The sequence below is a fragment of the Euprymna scolopes genome, chromosome 8 (genome assembly GCF_053919585.1).
Source record: "Euprymna scolopes isolate OS-2025 chromosome 8, ASM5391958v1, whole genome shotgun sequence".
In the NCBI taxonomy this organism is placed as follows: domain Eukaryota; kingdom Metazoa; phylum Mollusca; class Cephalopoda; order Sepiida; family Sepiolidae; genus Euprymna; species Euprymna scolopes.
In genome coordinates this window covers 138,002,370-138,027,416 of record NC_136489.1, presented here as the reverse complement: position 1 = coordinate 138,027,416, position 25,047 = coordinate 138,002,370, and the positions used below count along the sequence as shown (strand labels likewise).

Here is a 25,047-nt window from a genome sequence, read left to right as displayed (position 1 = left end):
ATTTTTTCTTTTTTTACTTACAAGACGTGAACCGTTTCGAAAAACACAATACTCACATGCACATGCCTCAGTTTTTGTTTTTTTTACTTTATGTTCAAAAGAAGTTAACGTTATCTTTAATATACCTACGGTATTTCTGATATAATAAATAATTCTGCATTAATTAAAATATAATATTCATGCACATTTTACGACCGGGCAACATCAGGTGGCCTGTTAATAGGATATAAGTGTTACAAAACTTCTGTTCAGGGAGAGAAGATAAATTTTACCTGTCCTAAGACAGGTATGCTTCTAGTATTTACATATAATTGTATCAATTGTTATATTTATAGAAAACAATGTTCAATATCTGTGATTGAGTTTAATGGAATGTGAAGCAAGAGAAACTACTAATCGCCATGTACTGATGAAAAACACACACGCACACACATATATAAATGTGCAAGTATACAACTTGTTTTAACAGGACTAAGTAACAAATCAGCAAATAAAGAGTCTACCAATGTGTACACATGCATGATACGTTCTCAAACTATTCTTTTTAATGCGTTTTGAAAAATGAAAATTTTATAAGAGATAATATAATGTGTGAAGAAAATCTTATGAAAAGGATGAATGTGAGAGATATTAAATAATTCCATATAATTCTAATAGATAGTACTTTATGAATATAGACAATAATTATCAGCCATTAAAAGAACATTTGCCTAGCAGAAATAGAAATAAAATAAACCATAGTCATCATAGGCTTCATAAAATACAATGCATTAAACTGGGGATATCTTTAAGTGAACCATGCATAATGATAGATGTAAAAGATCATTTTAATAATTTAGATTTAGAAATGCTTGAAATATTCTCAATGTTACTTAATTTGTATAAACTTTAGAATTTATTAGTGAAAAAAAAAAATGATTTTGCTCATGTTGTTCTGAGTCACCTTTTTTATTCATTTCATCTACTTAACCTGATTAAAAGCATTAGTTTAAAATGCTTCTTACAGAAATGAAAGAAATGTTGGCTTATAGGCAGAAAAATGGTTTAAATGGATAAAATCTACTGGTAAGTTTAATTTTCCAACTTATTTCTGTACAAAAAATTTAGAATAGACGCGTACCATAAATAGCTATGCTGTAATTTAAAGGTTTTCATCTGAAAAAGGGGAAAATTACATTTGCTGCTTACAAGTCCATGTTATATTTACAGTGAAGCTTTTAGAATTAATATACAAATTTGTTTTGTTAAATATTTTAAAGATGAACCTAAATTACTGTTGTGTAATACTTCAATTTTCTTCCTTTAGGTTCAGTCTGGTTCATTTTAAATGAAACTAATACAATATTTTAAATAGTTACATGAACACAAACTATAAGTGGTAATTGAAGGCTTCACACTGAATGATAAGAGATTCAACTGAAGTAAAATCATTTATTGGCTCCAGGAAACCATTTGCAACACATTTATTTTCTTACGATCAGCATAAAAAATGAACAAAAATGCATCAATGAAGCTGTTTGAACAAAATATTTAATGTTCTATTTACAAAAAAAAAAAAAAAAAAAAAAAAAAAAAAATTTGGAATCTAATTCAAATAATAACCAAAATGAGAATCTTGAAATATACCAAAACAATTTTCTTGTGACATATACAGCAATATATTCAACAAATAAGATATGAATTAATAAATGTTGATAAGTAGGAATACAGATAAATTATGTCACATTTACCCAACTAGTAAAAGTAGATTTGAATAGCTAATAATGCATATATAAGGTATAGTTTTTAATACAAGTATTGTTCCGAGTTGCTGGGGATAACATGAATAGTCTTTATCCAGTAAAATTCAGATAAATGCATACAAACATTGTGTAACATTTTAGTGAACTTTGGCAAAAGTGTTTGGCAGTGCAGAATTTACAGTTAACACTTTCTGATGAGTTATAATTAGTAAATTATTTTTTTAAATCAGGTTTTACAACTCCTTATTTGCAGGAGTTTTTTTTTTTTTTTTTTTTTTTTTTTTGCTTGTTTGTTTTTAATCAAGTTTAATCTTAACAGTTTGCACAAACAAGATTGAATTTCAACCACAGCAATGTTACAAATTAGAAGCAATAACATAAAAGTAAAAATAAAAAAACAAAATAAAAATTCGAGATAATATAAGCAATGCTGTTTAGGTGAAAAGTTTTCATGACATTTAACACCTGCAGCTCATAATCGAAGAAACAGGATCCGTGATATATTAAATAAAATAGTTCACTGTTCAATGTAACTAATAGGCAGTAAAATAAAAAATAATTTGTCCAGATTTCAGAGAGAGATAAGGAATTTTAACTTAAATTCAGGATGATGCCCTTGTCTTGTTATAATTGCAACAGTTGAAAAAGTTTTTTATCTGGTAGCCTTCTTCACGAGCGTTTTAAGTCAGTTATTAACTATAAATGATTGGAAAAGAATATAAAAATGACAACTATAATTAAGACAAAAACAGTTCAAATTTATAAAAAAAACTTAAAGTTATAAAAAAGAAAAAACACTAAATTTGTAAGAGATTTTCTAAATATTATAAGCAAATATATTTACTAAATAACTGGTTGTTTTGTTTTCTGTGAGGAGACTGGGATAAAGGTGAAATTTTATAAAAAGTATTTTCAATTTTAAATTATATCGACCAACATTAAAATAGTTTCAAGACTCAAATTATTTGAAGAAAATAAACATCTAAAACTTACTGTAATTAGTCTTATATGTTTATATGTATGAATTATAAAATTTGCAAGAGAATGTATGATTACAAATTCAAATAAATATTCCTGCATTTTAGTTTTAAATATATACAAAAACAATTGTACTTTTATTTGGTATTCAAAAATCAATTTGCTTACATTTGATTTCCTTGTCTTCTTGTAAGTAATTAGTAAAAACTAATGTGAAAGAAAAAACACACACACACAAGCAAATACCTTTACCTAGTTCCAATCCATTTTTTCTTCTTAAAATCAAACTGATAATTTAACATTTTCTCTTGCATAGTTTATTCTAGAAAAGGAGTATATTCTGTTCACTTTTATTTTAAAATACAGCGATACACAGGAGCTTTATTTCAATTAAAAAAGCAATTAAAACTAAAAAAAAATGTAATAAAAAAATTAAAATTAGGTAAAATACAAATATTCAAAAAACATAACATGGAACCGAAAGATGTATGAAATAGTTATCAGAGAAAGAAACACATGGAAATGTCAAGCTCCAAGGACAACTATCTTTTTATGAATATAGCAGTGGAAGAGGATATATGCACTCTCCATCTAATTGTTAACACAGGCTTACAATAGTAAGAAAATCAGTATTTTTTTTTATCTAATAATAAGGTTACCCGGGGGCAAGGACAACAAAATAGAAGAGTAAAAATAATAAACGTGTAATACCTTTCTACCTCTTCTACTTTTCCCTGCTCTGATAGGATATTACATTTAGATTCTAACCCAAAGGTCAAGAAAGTGTATTTTATTTTGAGTTTTAGACCAAAGGTAGATTTTTTAAAAAAGTTATGTCTTTCTAATTAATTTTGTTTTTAACGACCCTCAAAAAGAAAAGATATTTTTGTACTGGGGAAAAAAAAAAAAAAAAAAAAAAAAAAAAAAAGCAGCAACTGTTCATATGCTAAAAAAGTATATATTAGTTTTGTGGGTGTGTTTTGTATAGTTTTTTGTTTTTACTTTTAGCTGAACATCCATACAACTACACTCTATAGATAAGATTAAGTTTCATGAGTTAATCAACGTTTATTTCCGTAAGGCTTTTTTCCTATATATTTTAATCACACAAAATACATGCTAAAATATTTATTAGTTTTTGTTTTTGTATCCATTTTAATTCTTCTAATTAGCCATAATTAATAATTTACTCATTCATCTTTTAGTGTCCGTAACTCACACGGCTCTTATTTTATATATTGTTTTTATCACTCACTGCTTATTAACAATCAAAGTTATTAAAACTAACAATAAAATAGAAGATTACTTCTATTTTAATACATAACTGAAGAGAACGAGAAAGAGAGGGGGAGACAGAGAGAAAGAGGTGTGGTGAGAAGGAGGATATAGTGAACAGAAAGACTTGTGGGATTTTGTCGTTTTTTTTATATTCCATTGGCATTGTAAACACATTTTTCTAACCAGAGCTCAATGTGTTACTCAACAGGTCACATATCTTCTGGTATATATTTGATTTAATAGCAGACAATTCCTGTCTATATTTTGCTTAGATTCTTACGAATCTTTATTACTTCAGGCAAGAATTGGGTGATGTAAACTACCAGAGTCAATGTTCGTGTGCATGCGTGCGTGCATGTGTGGGTCTTGGTAAATACGAGTTAGATATAGAGTAATTTTTAGAGTAACTCCGATTAGGGAATTCAATATAATTACAGAGCAACAATAAACTAATCGGTCAGGTCAGTACTAATTTATTTCAATTGCTTTTTGATAAAATCTTCATGTCTGAGAAGAAAAAAATAAAAGCTCACAACCAGGTTTCAAACAGTTTTCATCCTAGAATCTGGAAAGTCATATTTAGTAGGAAAAGTTTGGTTTTATATTTGCTAGATATTTTTCTTCTTTTAATCTTTAATTTTGTGTAAATGGTGGTGATCAATCCAAGTACAGATTAAAGATTTCACATCTATATTGAACCAGCACTACACCAACACTTTCACACGAGTGAAATTCGAATATGAACTTTTTTTTCATTGCTTAAATCAAATATTCTGTTTGGTTTTTATTGTTTTACTAATGAGTCACTACTTATTAAGGCTCAAAGGCCACTCAAGGATAAGGGTTACTGAATTTGTCGAAAGAATGATGATAATGGTTGAAACTAAACAAAACTTGATTATTTAAGAGGACAGCTGAACAAGAATTTGTTTACATTAAAGTTGAAAAGTTAAAAGGTAGCCGAAATAAATTATATACTAGTATCACACAGGGATCCTAATTTCAGTAAATTACAGATTAAAGAAACTAATACAAACTAACTTTAATATTGTAATTTGAAATATCTAAGTTTATTTGGGGCCAACATCAAAATAAAAATAAGTGGACCTAAGTGAGGTCCAGCCTGACAATCTAAGTGCGACAACTAGCCAACTGACCTACAGTGAATGGTACAAAATCTTAATGATGCTAAATACATAAACGAAACCTGTCATTTTTTTCTGTCTTTCTTCCCTCCTCAATGTATGACAGACACAGAGAGAATAGTCAATCAAATGATGTATTTGGAAAAACGTTATCTTGTTAAATTTTTCCCGTGTGTTATGGATGACAGGCATAGTAGCTGCAACTGAGAGTAAGTACTCCTTTGCTTTCCTTTATTCATCACTAATAGAAAATAAAATATTGATCTGGACTAAATATTAAAAATCGATTAAATTAATTGAAAATAATTTTTTAAGACACTGACCATGTAAGCCTGAAGAAACAGATCGTTTTATTTACTTTTTCTGAAACCATTTTGATCAATAAAATACAAAGAAATATGACTATGTTATAATATACAAGAAGGACATGTGAACAGGAAAACTGAGGAAACCAAGAAACTTTTACCTCTGAACTCCATGCAATAAATTTTAATTGAATTTTTAATCAGTAATTCTGGTGTTCTTTAATTAGTAAAATTATTATAATGAACATTTAAAAGTTCAAATTATTTGATAACTAAAAATGTACATCAATGTACATATGTAGAGCTGAGGCGTTTTTGTGTCTCTATTGAGGGGGGGGGGGTACCGTCTATAAACTAAAAGACTAAAGAGAGCGTATTATTGTATAGGATGAAAAATATTTTAAGTAATCTCTATTTATAAGAATAATCATTAAATTAGGAAAATGTATATTGTCAAAAAACTGATTCCTGATTTGAAAAAAAAATAAGTTAAATATTTTTATATACAATGTATGTATTAGACAATCAAAGTCCTAAAATATATATATATATATATATATATATATATATATATATATATATACCTTCCAACACACACTATTAAGGAAAAAAAACGTTACAATTTATTCTCAGCAACAGCTGTGAATTGATGGATTTGTATATAAACAAATGCCACAATTTGAAAAAAAACAAAAAAAAAACAGTATAAGCTAAAGTATTGTCTGCTGAAATATGTCCAACCTAGTTGCTAAAGCGACCATTAGACCTGTTACTGTCTCATAAAGAGAATGATTTGTTTTATGGCATGGCATATCAACCGTCCATGGGTTACTTAATGCTGAATAAAGTTGCCAAATGTAATATTCTATAGGTAGGATAATTATTTTATATCCATAGCATACACTGCTCTCAGACGGAAATTTTATAGAAAGGGAGTTGGTCATTACTCTCAGAAAACATTTAGGAAAGAAATTTTACCAAGTGAATACTATCATTACTCTCAGAACATCTTACAGTGAGAGGGGAACATTAATCTTAGAAGATATTACTTTTTCAAGAAATTACTCCTTGCTATTAGTAATCTTTGTTCTAGATACGATTAACCCTAAAACCACAGCTTTTTAATATTAGGAAAGAAAATAAAACGGATTAATAAGATTTTTTTTTTTTAAGAATCAGATTGAATAATAAATACGGTTGCGGATGAATTTATAGCTACTAAAGCATGATGTAGGAGGCGATTGATCAGATTGGGCTTCTCTGATCTCCCGTCTAGTCAAGTAAAGGCAAAAAAGTGGAAAACTAACTTAGCCATCAGAATCCCACCCAAAGTATCAGGAATCATCATGCAGTCTGCAGGTGGCCCCATTTAGGGGGAGGGGTGCACTCATCTGCATTGGGTTGCAGTCAATGAATTTATGGCCCTGATCATGAGGAGACAGATAAATGCATGCAACGTCAATTACTGTTAAATAACAAATGCCACAATAACCAAAGTACTCACATGTTACCAATGAACATGATAAAATAGTGCACAATGTTTATTCACGTTGAGATACTAACAAAGAAATATAGGGGGATATTTTTTTTTACATACATTCTAAGAATGTCAGAGTAAAGAAAATTTTTGATGTTTTATTTATAACCTGAAAACCTAACTTTTTACAAAGTTTACTTCATATGCTTTCTTTTCTGTCACAATATTGGATGACATATGTTCAAATAATAGATCATTTAATATTTTTTTTTTAATCAAAATAGCCATACAATACTAATTAAAGGATATAATTTTAAAAATACAAAAGAAACATTAGGTTGTGTAAGTTTCAAATTGAAAGTTATATTCAAACAAAAGACACAGAGTGAAAATTGCCAACAAAAATGTATATTTTATCATAACTCAACCTAGAATGTACTAGCGATAGTGTAAAGCCATATGGATGTTAAACATTCAAATGTCTCCAATTTAACCAAATATTCTAAATATATATTTTGGTCAAGTTTAACCAAATATTCTAAATATATATTTTGGTCAAGTTTAACCAAATATTCTAAATATATATTTTGGTCAAGTTTAACCAAATATTCTAAATATATATTTTGGTCAAGTTTAACCAAATATTCTAAATATATATTTTGGTCAAGTTTAACCAAATATTCTAAATATATATTTTGGTCAAGTTTAACCAAATATTCTAAATATATATTTTGGTCAAGTTTAACCAAATATTCTAAATATATATTTTGGTCAAGTTTAACCAAATATTCTAAACATATATTTTGGTCAAGTTTAACCAAATATTCTAAACATATATTTTGGTCAAGTTTAACCAAATATTCTAAACATATATTTTGGTCAAGTTTAACCAAATATTCTAAACATATATTTTGGTCAAGTTTAACCAAATATTCTAAACATATATTTTGGTCAAGTTTAACCAAATATTCTAAATATATATTTTGGTCAAGTTTAACCAAATATTCTAAATATATATTTTGGTCAAGTTTAACCAAATATTCTAAATATATATTTTGGTCAAGTTTAACCAAATATTCTAAATATATATTTTGGTCAAGTTTAACCAAATATTCTAAATATATATTTTGGTCAAGTTTCAAGTTACTTCTATTTATACAATGAAAACATTTTTGCTTAGACATTTGAAATAGATTTTTTTATCTACTCATACTATAATCAGAATTCAGCATTTTTTTTTAAATTAACTTTAAACTAAATAATGGAAGGCAGCTTTAATTACAAGTACACACCGTCCCTAGCCCCCAAGAAAACAGAGGGAGTTGAAAAAAAATATTTAAATAGTGGATCTCATTTTACCCAATCAAAAGAGCAGTACAGTATTTATAAAATAGAGAAAGCACAGATTTTTTAAAAATAAAATGAATAAAAGCATTTCATTGGATAATTCCAGTTCATTCTCACAGTTTTTAATGTGTGTTTAGGTTTTCTTAAATGCCTTTCAATCTCCATACTTAAATTCCATGAAAATAAGAAAAATCAATAAAAAAAAAATAAAAAAAATGAACTATTAGTACAGCAAGATTTTTTAGGTTTAAAACCATTTTTAATATTTAATTAAAAGTACAAAATGGGTAAGTAATGAGAGCAAAATTGAAATAAAGAAAAATACATTGAAGATACCGTGGAGAGTGAAAGGTTTATAGCAAAGGAAATAAAATGAAATGAAATAGGATAATATTGATTTAAAAAAAAAGCAAAAAATGAAATTGTTGGAAATGCTGACTCAGTGGTACAATTTTAAAAGATCGTGAGAGGATTAGTAGAGAACATAAAATAAGAAATTTTAACCGAAATTAAAACATAAGTATTATTACCAAAGTTTATTAAAAATAATGATAAAAGACCATTATTAAATAGTGATATAAAGGCAAAGGCAAATATTAAAGGGAGTAACTTTATAGTAGTAATGTTCGAAAGAGCATGTATATACGAAAGGTTAAACTTTGAAAATAAAATCATCACTAGTTGTGTTGGTACCCGATGTTGTCAGGGAGGTGCTTTACTTTCAGTTTTGTTTCTTTTTATGACTTCTTTATCAAATCATTTTTTGATTGAATTTTGACAAAATAATTTTAATTATCATGGTATCATTTAGTTATTTAAATTATTTATTGTTATGAAACCATTACTACTTTGTTACAGTAATGATTTAATCTCTATAAAATTATTGCATGTAATTAGTTTCCAAAACTGGCAATCTCTTAATACTTGAGAATTTGCTAAAAAATTTTATAGCCAAAAATTTCAGTTCTTATTTAGAATTTTTAAAATACAGAAAAAAATAAAAATGTTTATAATAAAACGAAGATGATGACATCTTTGTTCCAAAAAAAATAGACAACTCAATTCGAACTATCGAGATCAAAAGCAGCCTTGTAATGAATACAATTTACTCTTAGAATTGCTAAAATTCATTAAAAAATTTATTTTCTATATATAAAAAAACTCAATTTACAGGATTTTTAGAATATATCTTCATTCCGTGATGAGCACATACAGATTTTTCAATATTTTTGGGTTTTTTTATTAAACAAAAACCGAAATTTCTTGTTGAATGACAGTTTAAATACTTCCAAATTCTTTTAAAAAACTAAGGCAGTAATTCATTTTTAAAGCGTTAACAAAAGACTGACAAAATGGTTGCCTTATCTATAAAAAATGTAAAATGCATTCTGGTAGATTTAATTTTGGATTTAAACTATTTTTAAATAAGATTTTTTTAATCATTTCAATACTTTACACGATTTTTTTTTTTTATTTCAATAAACGATAGTAAATTTAAAAAATCCAAGTTATGTAGAAGCAAGAACATACACATACGAGAAGTGGTCACACAATTTTATAAATACAGTAATAATTTTAAAAATTATTAAAAATGGAAATGGAAAAAGCGAAATATGGTTAAGAAAGAAAACTGAAATCAAGAGAATGAAAGCATTTTCCACATTCAACAATCGATTTACCATTACAAAAAATGAGCAAACAAAGACCAAATTGACTATAAAAAAAATCAATGATTTTTAAATTGCTTTCGAGATTTACTGTTTCACAAAACAAAGTCAAAAGAAATTTTTAAAGAACTCGCTTAGTTGTACAGAGTCTGATGGTGGTGATGAATTGATTTGGATCCCCTTTTTAAAAAGAGCAAAATTTCTACACAATTCCAAATAAATTAATACCTGAACAAAAAACTCAAACTTGAATTTGTAGTACGAGTCTATAATAAAACATATTTAAAGACCGATAGTTAATACAACAAATTCTTTTCAAGAATCTTTACTAATTAATAAACTAGTACAGGGCCATCATCTTATTTATTTGAGATGTATTACACACACGCATGCGCGTGCGCACACACACACACACACACACACACGCTATGTGTGTTTGCGGTTTGATTTGATTTAAAAACAAAATGTGTTTTTCATAAGCTAGGTTAATAAAAATCAATGCCGTATTTCATGTATGTAGAGTACACTGGCTTGAATTATTCCTAAGTTCCTTCTTAAATTTCAACAAAAAATACATATATACAATTCAACCTCCAAGCACATTTACTATTACAAATGTGTCATTTGAAAAAGAATTCAAAGCATTTTTACATACTTTGTTAAAAAATAACAAAACTTTATCAAACGCTTTTTATAATAATGAAATTCCTAAAATTAAGGTTGCGTTTTTTTTTTCCTTCTGTAAAACCCAAAAGTTATACAAAAATTAACTTTAGTTCCCTTTAAGATACTCTTACTTCAACAGTCCTGTTTAGTTTCCATTACAAGTATAACAATAAAATTAATCTCGGAATATTATTTTCCAGTTTAAATGAAATTTTATCTTTTTTTAAAGCTTGTTACATTTTTTTTTTAGTTAATGATTTTGTAAGAAAGAACAAATCAAAAATGGAATTAAAAAAAAAGAAAAAAAAAACGCTACATGAAAAATGACAAAAATTTTGAACTTATAGGCATCAAATAGAATTGGACACTCATGATTACAATAAAACTTACTAAGGAAGCATTGAATATGATCCTTTAATATGATTTCTCAAATTTTACAAAGTTATTCCAACTCATATTTTAAGTCATTTAATCAGGAATTAACATAGCATAACAGAAAGCATCGTTTGATGATTTTTCAAATTTGGTATTGTTTTCTTTTTTACTATTTATTTCTCATATTTATGTCGATTCATTCAACAAATCCCAACAGGTCAAAGGTAAATACATAGTAATAAGTATCAAGAAAGTCAATCCAGAGCGAACTTATAAAATTAATAATAAATTAACAGTCATATCAGAAAGATGTCATGATAGCACATCATTTTATTTCGAGCAGAGTATGGGAGGTGCGTATTTTCACTGGCATTAATGCAGCAACAGGTAGGATTTAAATTCAATTTGCTAATGCAATCTTTCATGCAACACTAAACGATCAAAATATAAGTTGGGTAATTAAGTCATATGACAAAATGCTTTGAAATTATATGAATTCAGAAATGCCACGTGTGTGATATAATTCACCTAATTGCAAAAGAAATGGTGAGAAATACAATCCCCTTTAATTCAGTGCATAAAACAATTGACCAACCCTACACCCCTTCCCACGATAGATTGAAAGATCTAACGGAAACTAAAGCGATAGAAATATAAGTCAAAATATTTAAGAAAAATTGATGAAAGTAATAAGATGGCCAACTAAAATTTGATTGGTCGAGACGCATCAGATCAAGACTTCATATTTCCTTGGGATTGAAAAATACAAATAAAGCAAAAAAAATGAAACTTATTAAAACTGTAGAAATCAAGTCATTTTATAAAAAGCGTTAGAATAACTAAACAAAATAAGGAAGGCAAAAGGAGACAATATTGAATAGATAATACGTAAACAAAAATGTCCGAATTCTTTTCTTTGCAACCCACTTTACGTTTTGTTTCCATGAAAAATGACAATTCACTACACTCTCCATATCTACTTCTATAATAGAAATACCAATACGTGTTCCCTTTTATCAATGTTACTAATGCTATATGAATAGGAAATATTAAATATATATAAAACAAACCTCTAGAACTAAAATTAAAAATTAAATAAAGAAAGAAAAATGACATTTGTCCAGAGAGGGCGATTCTGGCAACTTTTATAATCAAATGTATAAACATTTTTCTTTTCTAAAAATTAAAATCATTAGTTTATAAAAAAAAAAAAAGTGTGAAATTTTACAATCCAAATGCAAATGTATGGTTTTAACCAAGTATGTTCAAAATAAAAAGTCCAAATCTTAACCGATCAAAAATAATCAACTTCTACATCTATTAGTAATGCTATCTTTTTTTTTTTTTTTTTTCAATCATAATCCTTAGTGATTAATTAAAGCTTAAATAAATCAAGCAGAATATAACATCTTTTGTTAACAGGGAGTAATAAGACTTAAATAATTGCTGATATGACCGATTTTTGAACCAGTGGCGAATAGTGTGTGTGTGGGGGGGGGGGGCATTTATGTCATATTGACATGTCAAAATGGTAGCACCAATTTTTTAAAAGAAACTTGACATTCAATAACTCATATTTTGCAACCAACTTAACAATTACTTCTTTACATAAATTCACACTCTGGAAAATATCAGATCTTAATACAAGATTTTGTGCTTCATTAAATATTTTTTGTATTTCTCCCATACTAAAGAGATATTGTTATCATGAGTTACCATTGTTATTTTTCATCACAATAAATACGATTTTTAAATATTAAAAGTAAAGGAGAAATCTAGTAGGTAAAAATATTTAAAACTAGCATGAAGACTCAGCATTGCCTGGGTGAGGAACCATATGTACTTTTATTATCGGCTCATAAGACCATATTACCTTTACTGATGTTTACAGTTTAGAAACTTCACTTGTACATCAGCTGTATTTGGTAAAAGTGACATTGAAATAAATGTTGCTAAATTTATAGTTGTTAACCCCCTCAAGTCACACCCGGTGTGAGACTATGAACACCCTAAGCTCTAAAATCTATTAACATTTTTCCATGTCAAATTATACAATCTAATAAAGTAAAACATTGTATTTCCTTTTCATGCATGCCAAGTGCTGTTATCCATTTGATTAAAATGGAATATACTTCATCTAATTACACAAATGTACTTTCAGAATATATAAAGGTCTATCTCAAAAACTCTACAAACTGTTTGCCAACTTTGTATATATAAAAGAATAAACAAATAAAATATTTGCCTTGAAGAATTCCAATTTAAGATACATGACTAAAATATTAAACGAAACATACAATCATTTGTCTGCTCCTACCAATCATGAAGGACTATTTTAATTTAACAGCAAAATACAAAGGGGCTTCAAAGACAAAATAATAGTAAGGTTAGAAGTATTGCCTTATGTTGTAACATATGATAATGACTTACAAGTTCTAAAATAGAACTCAAGATTGGATTGAACTAATTGCCCCTGCCAGGTATTTTAACCAGTGTTTCTTAGTTTGATTATTGTTAGTTAAGAGGATTATGTAAAAACTGCTGAAGAAAATTTTGTTCAAACATGGTATACAAGTTACACACAAACTCCTTAAAATTATGTATCCAGATGAAGTTGAATGGTTTTCATTTTAAAATACACAATTGTAAAAAAAAAAAAAAAAAAAAAAAAAAAAACATGTCCAAACAAAAATAGGTCAAAGAAATTTAACCCTGAAAACCAGAACTTAATTTTTCACCCATATTAACTAGCAATAATTATTTTTATATATTTGAGCTTAACAGTGTTGATTAACTAGTGTACTTATTAATAATCAACTTAGTCATACACCGGAATTAAATTTTAAAATTCCCTTTCTTTCCTGAAGACAATTTGGTAAATGATTAAATCGCAATAAAATATTTAAATGAAACTTTTTCAAAAATTACAACCATAAAAATAAATGGACTATTTTATCGCTTATTTTAAAATCAGGCAGATCTTGTTCAGATGATCTATTTAGAGGTTTATCGTTTTCATTGTCATAGTTTCCGACCATTTTCAGATGTATCTTCTAGTCATCAGTAAATTTGGAAGAATTTCAAATTGAAACCTTCATTTACTTCACAGGAGCAAAATTTTAGTATTCCATTGTTCACACCTGGTGTAAAGTGGTGTTAAATATACGGGTGTAATACAATACGGAAAGTAAGAAAATGAATGTCCAGAACTAGAAATAATAATTACAAATAAACGAAAAATACAGTCAACACAGACTAGGTTTATAAGAACCTGAAATTTCGTACATGACTGTTAGTGGATATGCATATTCTAAAGTGAATTTCATTTTGAAGTTGCGAGTTCAATGACTGGTGAAAGAACTAAGAACAATTCAATTGATAGAATATATTCAAAAGCATGGAACACAAACTAAGAACCCCCCCCCCTGCCGACACGATTAAATGGGGGGGGGGGGTAAAAAAGACGACACAAACCGCGTGGATAAGTTTGTTGGATTTATATATTAATTACAAACTTGTGGGTTAATTTTTTTTTTAATTTTTATTTATTGCGAACTATTCTCCTCATCTTTTTCTTAGTTGTTTCACGACGTTTCGGCCAAATATTCCTCCGGCCTTCGTCACGTCATGAAACAACTAAGAAAAAGATGAGAATAGTTCGCATTAAATAAAAATTAATAAATAATACTCATCTCAATGAATTCCAATTAAAAATAATAGATTGTCGTGGGGTTTTTTTTGGGGTTTTTTTTTGGTTTTTTGCCTGCTTCACGATTAAATTTTAATATCAAACTCTTTGAATCATGCAGACAAATTAGAAGTCCAATTCCTCATTGTATTTGTAATGTTACTCCACATTTCAAAGTGAAAAACAGAAACTTTTAATGCTACACTTAATTTTTTTGTCATCAATCAGTGAAAGAGAAATCCTTCCAGATTTAAGCAATTTAATTTTTGTCCTAATCCAAAATGCATCTTTCTGTGGGCATTTTCCTCACATTAAAAACATCCCTTGTACCTCCAAGGGATGCAAATACATAGGAACGATCAATTATAGTTTTGATTTTTACAGTAAATAATTTGTGTTTTTATATAAGCTCAACGTTTTAAATTGTTGCTACAATCATTTCTAAAAACAACCATTTGCGTTGTTTTCAATCATTTTAAACTATTTTTTCATTTAAATAAAATTTTATTTTTAAAAAATTATTCAAATTATTTCAGTTCTTTTGAAATTAAATAAAACCCCACACACAAGTAAAAAAGATTTTCAAAACCAAATTGTTTTGCTGGAAAATAAATTAAATACAAACAACTTGGAAAATGCTGTAAAGTTTAAATTTTTATCCTCACTCTTTTAATAAAACCATAGTTAAGAAAAAAAATTTTTTTTTTTTTTCAATTTAAGCTAAATTATATTGACATTTTAAATGTGAAGTTATTTTGTAGTTTTTATCAATTACTTTTTAAATGATTGACGTATCGCTCGATACAAGTTAAATGAAAATATACACTAGCGATTTCGTTAAATTAATCCAATATCTGATTAATTTCAAATATAATTTTACAGTAACATATTTCTTTTATACATATAATTATAAACTGATTAAATGTTAAACTATTCGAGAATAGTACGTGTTTAACGTGCAAGACGTGTACTTCTAAAATCTAAAAAAATAGAAACACCAACTCAGCTTGTAGTCTTTAAAATGAACTCACCAAAAATTATGACAATTGTCACAACATATAGGAATGTTTTAATGAGGCTTATCTTTCACTATACAGCTCTTAACGTTCATCCCAGTATTAACTTGCCACTCCCCACGAGGGCAAAAGTGTGAGGTTGTTAATATGGGGACCCCCCCCCTCTCATCTTAAAAAGGTGGCAATATAATATCGCACCGCCCCCTTCTGAGTGAAGACAGAACTCATACTAAACTTTGATCCTAGCCTGAAGGTCAGGTGTGTGTCAATCCTATCCATTTCTAATAATTATCTACAAACAATAAAATCATTGACCTAATTTAGATCATATTACGTTCGTTTAATATTTTTAGATCTAAATATAATATGGTAGTTTACATTCATGAAAATGCCTGAGAAATTCATTGCTGTCTCCAAGTATTTTAATACAAATATGAATATTAATAGAACACGGTTCAGTTGTGACGTTCATGTATGAACAGCTCTATAGATGAATAAAATGGAGCTCTTTAACACACACATGACTAGAATTACATTCTAATAAAAATGTTTATTAGCATTTACAAGATTACATTAAAAAATATGTACAAACTCAAGAAAAAAAACGCATGCAAGTTTGCAAACAGTAAAAAATAGTCTGTGATCTTAAAGTCTTTCTAATAACATTTTTCTCTTTTATGAAATTCCTTTTATTCCAACTATAAGCATTTTCTTTTACAAAAAAAATCATGATACATTTAATAATTCTAAATTTTTAGAAAATTGTGTCCCGAACAAAACGTAATCCTAAATTTTATAATTTCAAACAAGCAGTAAACAAAATCATTCAATGCTGATTGATGTATTAGTTTGGAAAATAAGTACGATTAGAAATCTCAAACGATTATTATATCTGATATTCTACTTATATTTGTTCTTCACAGAGGATAACATTTCAACCATTTTTAGCTACTTTTTGAAATGCACACTAGTGATTGAGAAATACATTATATTTCAAATATTTTTTAATGAAAAAACGTGAATTTTTAACAAACAAATATAGAGTTTTAGAGTTGAAATTATCAGTCTGTAAATATATTTTTTCATTTAGGAATTTAAAAATGTTTTATGTTACTAAACCTTTCCAATTGAATAAATGAAAAAACTTCAACTTGCCATCTCAACCCGTGTGTAAATGTTTTGTTGTTGCAAACACCATTTTAGATAAATTCTTTTTAATTACTTTTACCGAACAAATAGTGCACCTTAAATTACAAAGGAAATTAGTGAATCACTGGATTTCAGGTAAAGTTTGAGGAGACACATGACCGCTAGTTAACTTTAAATTTCATTTTAAGATATAACATTTTAAAATTTTGAATAGAATACGTTTGAAATCTAGAAAAAAAAAAAATCACCAGACCTGTTAATTTCAAAATTCGGAACAAAAAGAATGAATTCACTGAAATGTCTGTCTTAAATATTGTGTGGAGTGAAAAGAAATTGGACAAGTCACACATTTTTGTTTGGAAGCCAATTTTGAAAATAAAGCTTGAATAATACTTGAATTAAAATAAAATTAAAAATTAAAATAAAATGTGTGATTCCGAATGCATAAAATATTTTTAGAATGGCATTAAAATAATTTTACTTCAAGGTTTCAGATTTCTTTGGTCAGCATTTGTTTAACCGCATTCGCCTGGTTACATATAAAAATAAAATTGTTAGTAATTCACGTACATTGGCACGAAGTCAAAAAATCATAATCACGAAATAAGTGTATTGTTTTAAACCCAAGAACATGTTGGTTCTTTTTCTAGAAAATTTAAGTTTCTTCTATCGCATTGTAGTCCAAATGTGTATATGAACGTTGTAATAAATTCTCTAATAAAAGAATTCGCTTGAGAATTTAAATCAAGAGCCGAAATGACCACCACTTTATTATTTTATTAAAAAAAAAATTTTTTTTAACTATTTCAGTAAAAATCTCAACTAAAATTATTCACTGCTTTGATCAACATGTGCATCATCGTCTGTTTCCCTTTATTTAAGCAAGTTACAAAGAATAGAATCACATTTCTTTGGTTGCATATGCAACAGTCATGTTAAAGAAACGTAGTTATTGTCTCGAAATGTTGCTGATCGAATGATAAAAAAAAAAAAAAAAAAAGAGGGAGAAGGCATTAAGATACGACGAGTAAAGAAAGAGGCGTGTGTAGTGCCTCCACAATGCCACCCCCAATACCGCCAACTCCCGTTCCTCCTCGGAGTCGATCGGTCCCATAATGCGCAGATTTTTACTTTTTTGTTTGTTAGAGCAACTACTCTACTATTCTAACCGGGTAGACCTAACGTTCTCGGATCAAAGTATCAGTTCTTTCTGATCTCTGCTCTCTGGGCCATTCTCACAGGTATTGCCTCTTCTTTCTTAGGAAAGAGAGGTGGGGGAGGGGGCGAATGTCCTCACCAGAGAATGGCGACAGAACCTATCATGACAACTTCTGCATTCATCCAGAGCGTCTCCTTTTTAGGGGGGCTGGATTTCCCACTTTAAACTGACCTTGTGTCTAACTTTGCCCTCCCTTCTCGTTTTGTATTCTCACTTGCATACTGTAAAAGGAGTCTATTTTTATAAACATCACCTTAATAAGAAAGGGAAATTAAATAATACTCAACAGTTTCAGATTACATATCTAAAAATAATTGAATATGTATTCAATTAGATATTTAATATGAAACTGTTGTTGTTCTTTAAAAATATGGCCATAGTACGTAATTAAGTATTTTAATACAAACATTTTAAAAACGTAAAGTAAAAAAGGTAAACATATTAAACTTTCAATGTTTTTCTTTAAATATGAAAAGCAATTCTCGAATAACACAGAAAAACAAAAATGGAATTTTAAGTCAACATTTCAATAAAAGACTAGAAAAAAAAGTTAGCAAGAATTATAAAAAGGCCATTAAATTGGGTACTCATGCAGTCATGCACATGCACTGCAGTCATGCACTTACTGATCCGTGCTGAAATAACATTATTTAAAAAGCCATTCTTAACATGAGGAGGGTGGTTTGCACCTATAATGTACTTTAACCTTACAATTGAATTTAAAAAAAAAAAAAAAAAACACTTTAATTCAACTTGGAAATACGATTTAAAAAATAGCGCGGATCAGTAAGTGCATTACTGCATTACTGCATTAGCACCTTAAATTACACCGAAAACAAAATATCATTTTACAAAAAATAAAATAAAATGTTATATATTTTTTAGTTTTACGTTTTATTCGGAACACACAAAAAATTGGAATTTAATCTCTCTATTCTCTCGACTTTATTGAATTGATTTGATATTTATTTTATCTGCTACAAAAAAAAACTTGACTAGAGTCAAAACGAAACACGATTAGAAAATTATATATTGCTGGTCGCGTTAAATCGGAAACATTTCGCCCACATAAACAGAGAGAAGAGGAATAATGCAATAATTAACATAACATGTAGATTTAAAAAAAAAAAAACTTAGGTTATTGAAATTTGTAAGAAATGTTGCAGGAGGAAAAGCTGAGCATGTCTTTATAAATGAGAGGGGGAGGGGAATGAAGAAAAAGAGAAGGCAAAGTTGGAGATGTGGAGAGAGGGGGAGAGGTTGTCAATCTCTGACAATCATCGAAGAGAGAGGGAGGAGGATCGCAATCGTTGTTGTTCAATCGATTCCGTGGAATGTGAAAAGTGGTTTACTACTCTTCAGGTCACCCACAAAACTTATTGAAAGTCAGCAGTTTAGAATATTGCAAATCAGACAAAAATGCGTTTTTACAGCAGTAAATTATTTCTATTAGTTTAGAAAGCATTTTCGATGTTTGCCTAAATAAAATAATAGTTTTTATATGGAATTTTAATGTTTTATAGAAATATATTGATTTTTAACGCAACTGAATGCATTTTAAATTGAATTTTTATTTTTTGGTTAGATGAATTTAAATGTAATGTGGTTTGAAAATAACTTTAAAAATGTATACTTTGAAGCTAGTAAAAGAAAATTAAATCTTTAAGTATATAGTTTAAATATTTTGTTTATAATGCTTATATTTGAAACTGATGAATTAGTTAAAATTCTATATTCTAACTGGAACCAAAATGTATTGTATATCGTCCGATTTAAACGATTTTTTTTCATTTTTAGAATATTGTTCCAACTTTCAAGAGAAATATTCTAAATGTCGATTTTATAAAATAAAAAGTCAAATATTTTAAAAGCTACATATCAAGATAATCGGTTTCAATTGCATGCGAAAAGAATAAAAATTAAAATTGGTAACAGTTTTAAATGTAAAACACCGCCTAAATTTGAGTAAACACTATCTTTGCTGTTATTGTAGGTCAACTTAATGAAAGAGAAATAGAGAGAGAGAGAGAGAGAGGAAAGAGAAATAGAGAGAGAGAGGGGAAAGAGAAATAGAGAGAGAGAGGGGAAAGAGAAATAGAGAGAGAGGGGAAAGAGAAATAGAGAGAGAGGGGAAAGAGAAATAGAGAGAGAGGGGAAAGAGAAATAGAGAGAGAGGGGAAAGAGAAATAGAGAGAGAGGGGAAAGAGAAATAGAGAGAGAGGGGAAAGAGAAATAGAGAGAGAGGGGAAAGAGAAATAGAGAGAGAGGGGAAAGAGAAATAGAGAGAGAGGGGAAAGAGAAATAGAGAGAGAGGGGAAAGAGAAATAGAGAGAGAGGGGAAAGAGAAATAGAGAGAGAGGGGAAAGAGAAATAGAGAGAGAGAGGGGAAAGAGAAATAGAGAGAGAGAGGGGAAAGAGAAATAGAGAGAGAGAGGGGAAAGAGAAATAGAGAGAGAGAGGGGAAAGAGAAATAGAGAGAGAGAGGGGAAAGAGAAATAGAGAGAGAGGGGAAAGAGAAATAGAGAGAGAGGGGAAAGAGAAATAGAGAGAGAGAGGGGAAAGAGAAATAGAGAGAGAGGGGAAAGAGAACCGTTCACATAGAACCTTTCAGCCCCCTACCCTGACGCCCCCCCCCCCAAAAAAAAGAGGACACGATGTTTGCCGTACGTTATAAACTTCCTTCTCTATAATTCTGTAAGACTATCATTAAATAAAAAAAAAATCAAAATAATTATTTACATTTCACTGCAAAACAAATGAAAGCTCGGACAAGTGAACAAAAGATTTTAACAACGTGCTCATTTCTCTAATAATAGGCTGAAAAGAATTTGTTTAGCTTTTTTTGCCAGTTATAAACAAGAATGACAAAATCTGGCATTTTCTATTTCGAGGAAGACGAGAAAGAAACAAAAAGCTGTTGATAATCTCGAAAAGCAATAAAATGAGGAAATCTATTCTTTTCAATCGATGACATTATTTTGGTGATGAACTAAAACCGTTTTTAGAGGGGGTGTTGGTTTTTAATAATTGCTTTTTATTCATTAAGTCATTTTAAGTGAGTTTTTCACAATGAACTTACATACACTTATAAATTGTTTTTTTGTTCCTGTTTTTTTTTTTTTTTTCATAAAGAAAATTCTTTTTATTTTAAAGCAACTAACATTTAAGTGATTAATAGGTGTTAAAATTGCATTGGTTAAACAAGCTCCATTATTATTATTATTATTATTAATCTGGTTATCAATTATTGCAAAACTACCCCACTTTATAACAAAAAACAAAGGTCATCAAGATGAGAAAGTTTGTGCTTCTAGCCGGTTGCTTATTCATCAAAAAAAAAAACACGCATGTCTGCAGTTGCACACGCGTTTGTGAAAATAAAAGCTGAGAAAAACAAGTTGACACGATTTCAGATTGACGTAAAAATGCTACACATGCAGATCATTTTTTATCTTCAATTATTTGAATTTTCTTGTTTTAGTGGATTATCAAAATTTCCATAGAAATTGGGGCATTTGAAGATTAGTTTTAAAATTAAACACATTTAATGTGTGTGCATACTGCATAAATGCATATCTTCTTTATTTAACTACATTAATTTTTTTTTTTTTTACTTCTAACTCATTCGGGTTTGACAGCTTATGGGACAAGTGCATGTTTTTCTTTCTTTGTAATAAAATCACGTAGAGATGCCTGCAAAGTATAAAACATAAAAATAGACGAGTCATATTTTTTTTCTTGCATTAATTCACCGACTATTTATTTCATATGTTGAATCTGAAAAAAAAAAAGTGTGGCATAAGTATCTAACCTAAAACCAATGAGAACAGTAGAAGAGCTCTTTAAGAGAGAGAAAGAGTAAAAGATGATGTGTGTACCTTGGGAAAACCGGTTGTGAGACGGCGGCATGAGTTGGGTAGCAGTAAATCCGAACAGCATCCATTGCAGCAGCATGCAACTTGCGTTGCTGGTGTGTCTGAGGCCTTTGCCATAGACTGAGCATGGCATCCATTGCAGCAGCAGCAGCGGCGGCGGCGGTAGGAGGAGGAGATGGGGAGAAGGAGGTGGAGGCAGCAAAAAAAAAAAAAAAAAATTGGTCCTCCAAGAACCGGCGGGGGGGGGGGGTAGAGAGTGAGAGGGATAACGATTGAAAGTGAATGAAAATGCAAGCTCGGAATAATATCTCGTCCGAGAAAGCCAGCCAGATAACAATAAAACTACAAGAGAATGAATAATGGTGAGGAAATTATCACTGAAATATCGGATTAATAAAGTATATAGAAAGATATACTGACATATGTGTGTGCTCGCGCGTTACTGTTTGAAAATGAAATCCTGGGAAAATTTTCCAGATGAGGAAATAAAAAGAACTTTCGCGTTAGAAAGGGAAACGAAAAAAGTGTGTCAAGAAACTTTGAAAATGATAGTTTACTTTTTTTTTTTTTTTTTTTTTGGTGAAACTTGTTTTTAATGCAATTAGTAAAGAAAAATAAAGTTATAAAAACTAAGGGGGTTTTTTTTTCATTAATTTTTTTAATTTTGGAAAGTTATTTTTCCCCTATAATATTTTGGTCCAAAATACAAGATTTAAGTTAGAAAAAACATGTCTTCCTTGATAAAGAAAAACAAATAGGAAATTAATACGTACATTTTTAATTGTATATTTTGGAAAAGTTAAATAAAAAAACCCTGAAATTTATTATGATTTACTAAAAGAAAATTAGTTAAATTAATGATCAAAAATTGTTAATTGATTTAAACATTTTAATGATTGTTATTTCTATTTTATCAAAGGGCAAAATAACATCAACAAGTTAGAGAAAAAGTGGACCTAATTTTAGAAATTATAAATGATGTGTGTGAAAGGATGAAACTTGGATAAAACGATTTAAGATAGAAATGGGCGAAAGTGGATAGTTTTCTAGTTGATATGTAATATGACTTTCCAATCTCCACGTGACTCCCACATGGCGCTGGCATTCCAACGCTACAGTTTTATCCAACTTCTTGGCATTTATCTCAATACTTTAATAAAGCCTTGGAAGACTAAGCTTTCATTTTCATCAGGTTTTATTGTAGGTATGATTTTTTTTATCCGTTTCCTTTTTTTGATCGATATGTCAATTAACTGTTGATCATTTTTTTTTCTCTTGCTCTCTGAAACTTTCTTCAGGTGAAATAACGAATCGGAATCAATAAAGTTGATTTTAAAAAATGTTGAACTTCAAATAAAAACCTATAAAATTTTCGATGCGTATTCCTTTTGACTGGTGAGGGAGGAGACTCCTAAGAATTCGATTGTTTGTTAAGGTAATTTTGCTTGTGTTACAGTTTTGCAATATTCTGCTGAGAAGCAAATTTTTCTGCTGCTTTAAAGAAATTGCAATTATTTTTCTTTTTTTCAGCAGCTGTTTTGCTTCTAGTGAGAAGTGGCTTATTTTGTTGTTTTAACTCGTTGCATATTTTGATTATTGACAGGATTTTTTATTTTGTTTTTTTGCTGATGTCACACTCTGAAGTGTTTGACATACTGAGTAAAAAAGGTGTTACATGTATAGTTTTTTTTCTTCTCATTTTTAAATATCAGAGAGAAATAATATTCGGAAATAAATGTTAAAATGGGGGCATTTGAAATTCAATTTTTAAATGAATCCATTATAAGAAGAGCAGCTAAAGCAAATGGTGACCACCACCATCGACATGATCAAAGTAAATATTGTTAAAGTAGCTGATGAGACTGTGTGTTGTTGTCTCGGAAATAAGACGTCCAGGTAATGAATAGAATGGGTAATGCCTTCATTTAAACTACTTACGACCACTAACGATTATAGTAGTGTGTGTATTCTCTAAACTAGACAACTAAACAAAAACCGTTTTGATATTGCTACTGCTACTACTCAGACTAGTAGTAGCAGTATGGCCGCCGCGACGTCGACGACACCGCTACCGTCTTATTACGCTATAACAATTGGAGCTCGAAAAGTATTTAGAAGAAAGAGACGAAAAAAGGAGACGAAGGAGGGGGTGTAGTGAACATAAAAGAATGAAAAAAAAAAGTACGAGCAGGAATTGATAGTTAGGATTTTTATAGAGAGGGCGTGAAATTACAGAAAACCAACCAAGGCGAAGTAACATCCATCGGAAACTAATTCTCTTCATCAATATACAACTGTCTTTTACACGATCACTAAATTAATAACCTGTGAAGCTAAAACATGGTGATTATGCATTTTCAACCCAAACTTGGCCTCTGATTTTTATCTAATCAGCAGATATACAACTAGAGTAGATTGAAGAAGGGTAATTATTTGACGAACGAAAGTCCAGTGATTATTTTTGAAACCTATTTTTATAATGTTTTGCATTTAAAAGAAAAGAGTCTGAATTACTTGAAGGGAAGGGGGGGGCGATTGATTGACAACTCTGCCCACCCCTCCTTCTTTTAAAGGGGTGGAATTGGGGGGGGACGCGAAATTGGGTGAACAAGGTTTCGTTTAAAAGAACTATTAGTCAGCAAAGCATATAAGTAGTAGTTTTGCTTTTGGAATGTAAACAACCCCGCTGTTTCCAGAATTATTGAAAGGAGGAACAGAATTTAGCATTAATCATGCCGTTTATATTTATCCTCATTCTGATTTATTTAATAGTTTATTGAAGTTCCAAAGCAATTCGCACCAAAAACATGAGTTCTGATAAAAGTGGGCGTCACTAGTAAAATTTTGCATTTTTTTTTTAGAATGGAAAGATTAAACTTCAAAAAAATGGTTAAAAGTTTCAAAGAATACCAATTTTTTTTTTATACATTTAAGTTCTTGAATATTTCGAGTTTGTACATGCTATTTCTGAAATAACCCTAAAATCTTTAATTTGATTAATTTTTTTTTTAATTACTTTAAAACAGATCACATAATTGGATAAAGTTCAAGCAAGAAAAGCGTATAAAGCCCTCCCCCCCCCCAAAAAAAAATTAATGCCTTTTCCAAATTATGTGCTCC

General features: G+C 29.0%; 1 protein-coding gene across 9 annotated transcripts in view; it reads right to left on the bottom strand.

Annotated features, from left to right (window-relative positions):
* The window catches only part of LOC145283782 (vitamin D3 receptor-like), a 453,323-nt gene that overhangs the window by 248,070 nt on the left and 180,206 nt on the right, over positions 1-25,047 (bottom strand). For 2 of the 9 annotated variants that reach the window (XM_080132838.1, XM_080132839.1), the window contains exon 1: positions 21,931-24,420. The exons of the other annotated variants lie outside the window; for them this stretch is intronic. In XM_080132838.1, coding sequence (XP_079988964.1) covers positions 21,931-22,064 — 134 coding nt within the window. In that variant the 5' untranslated portion in view covers positions 22,065-24,420. Of the gene's footprint in view, positions 1-21,930; positions 24,421-25,047 lie in introns of those variants that run through there. 9 annotated transcript variants of the gene reach the window in all.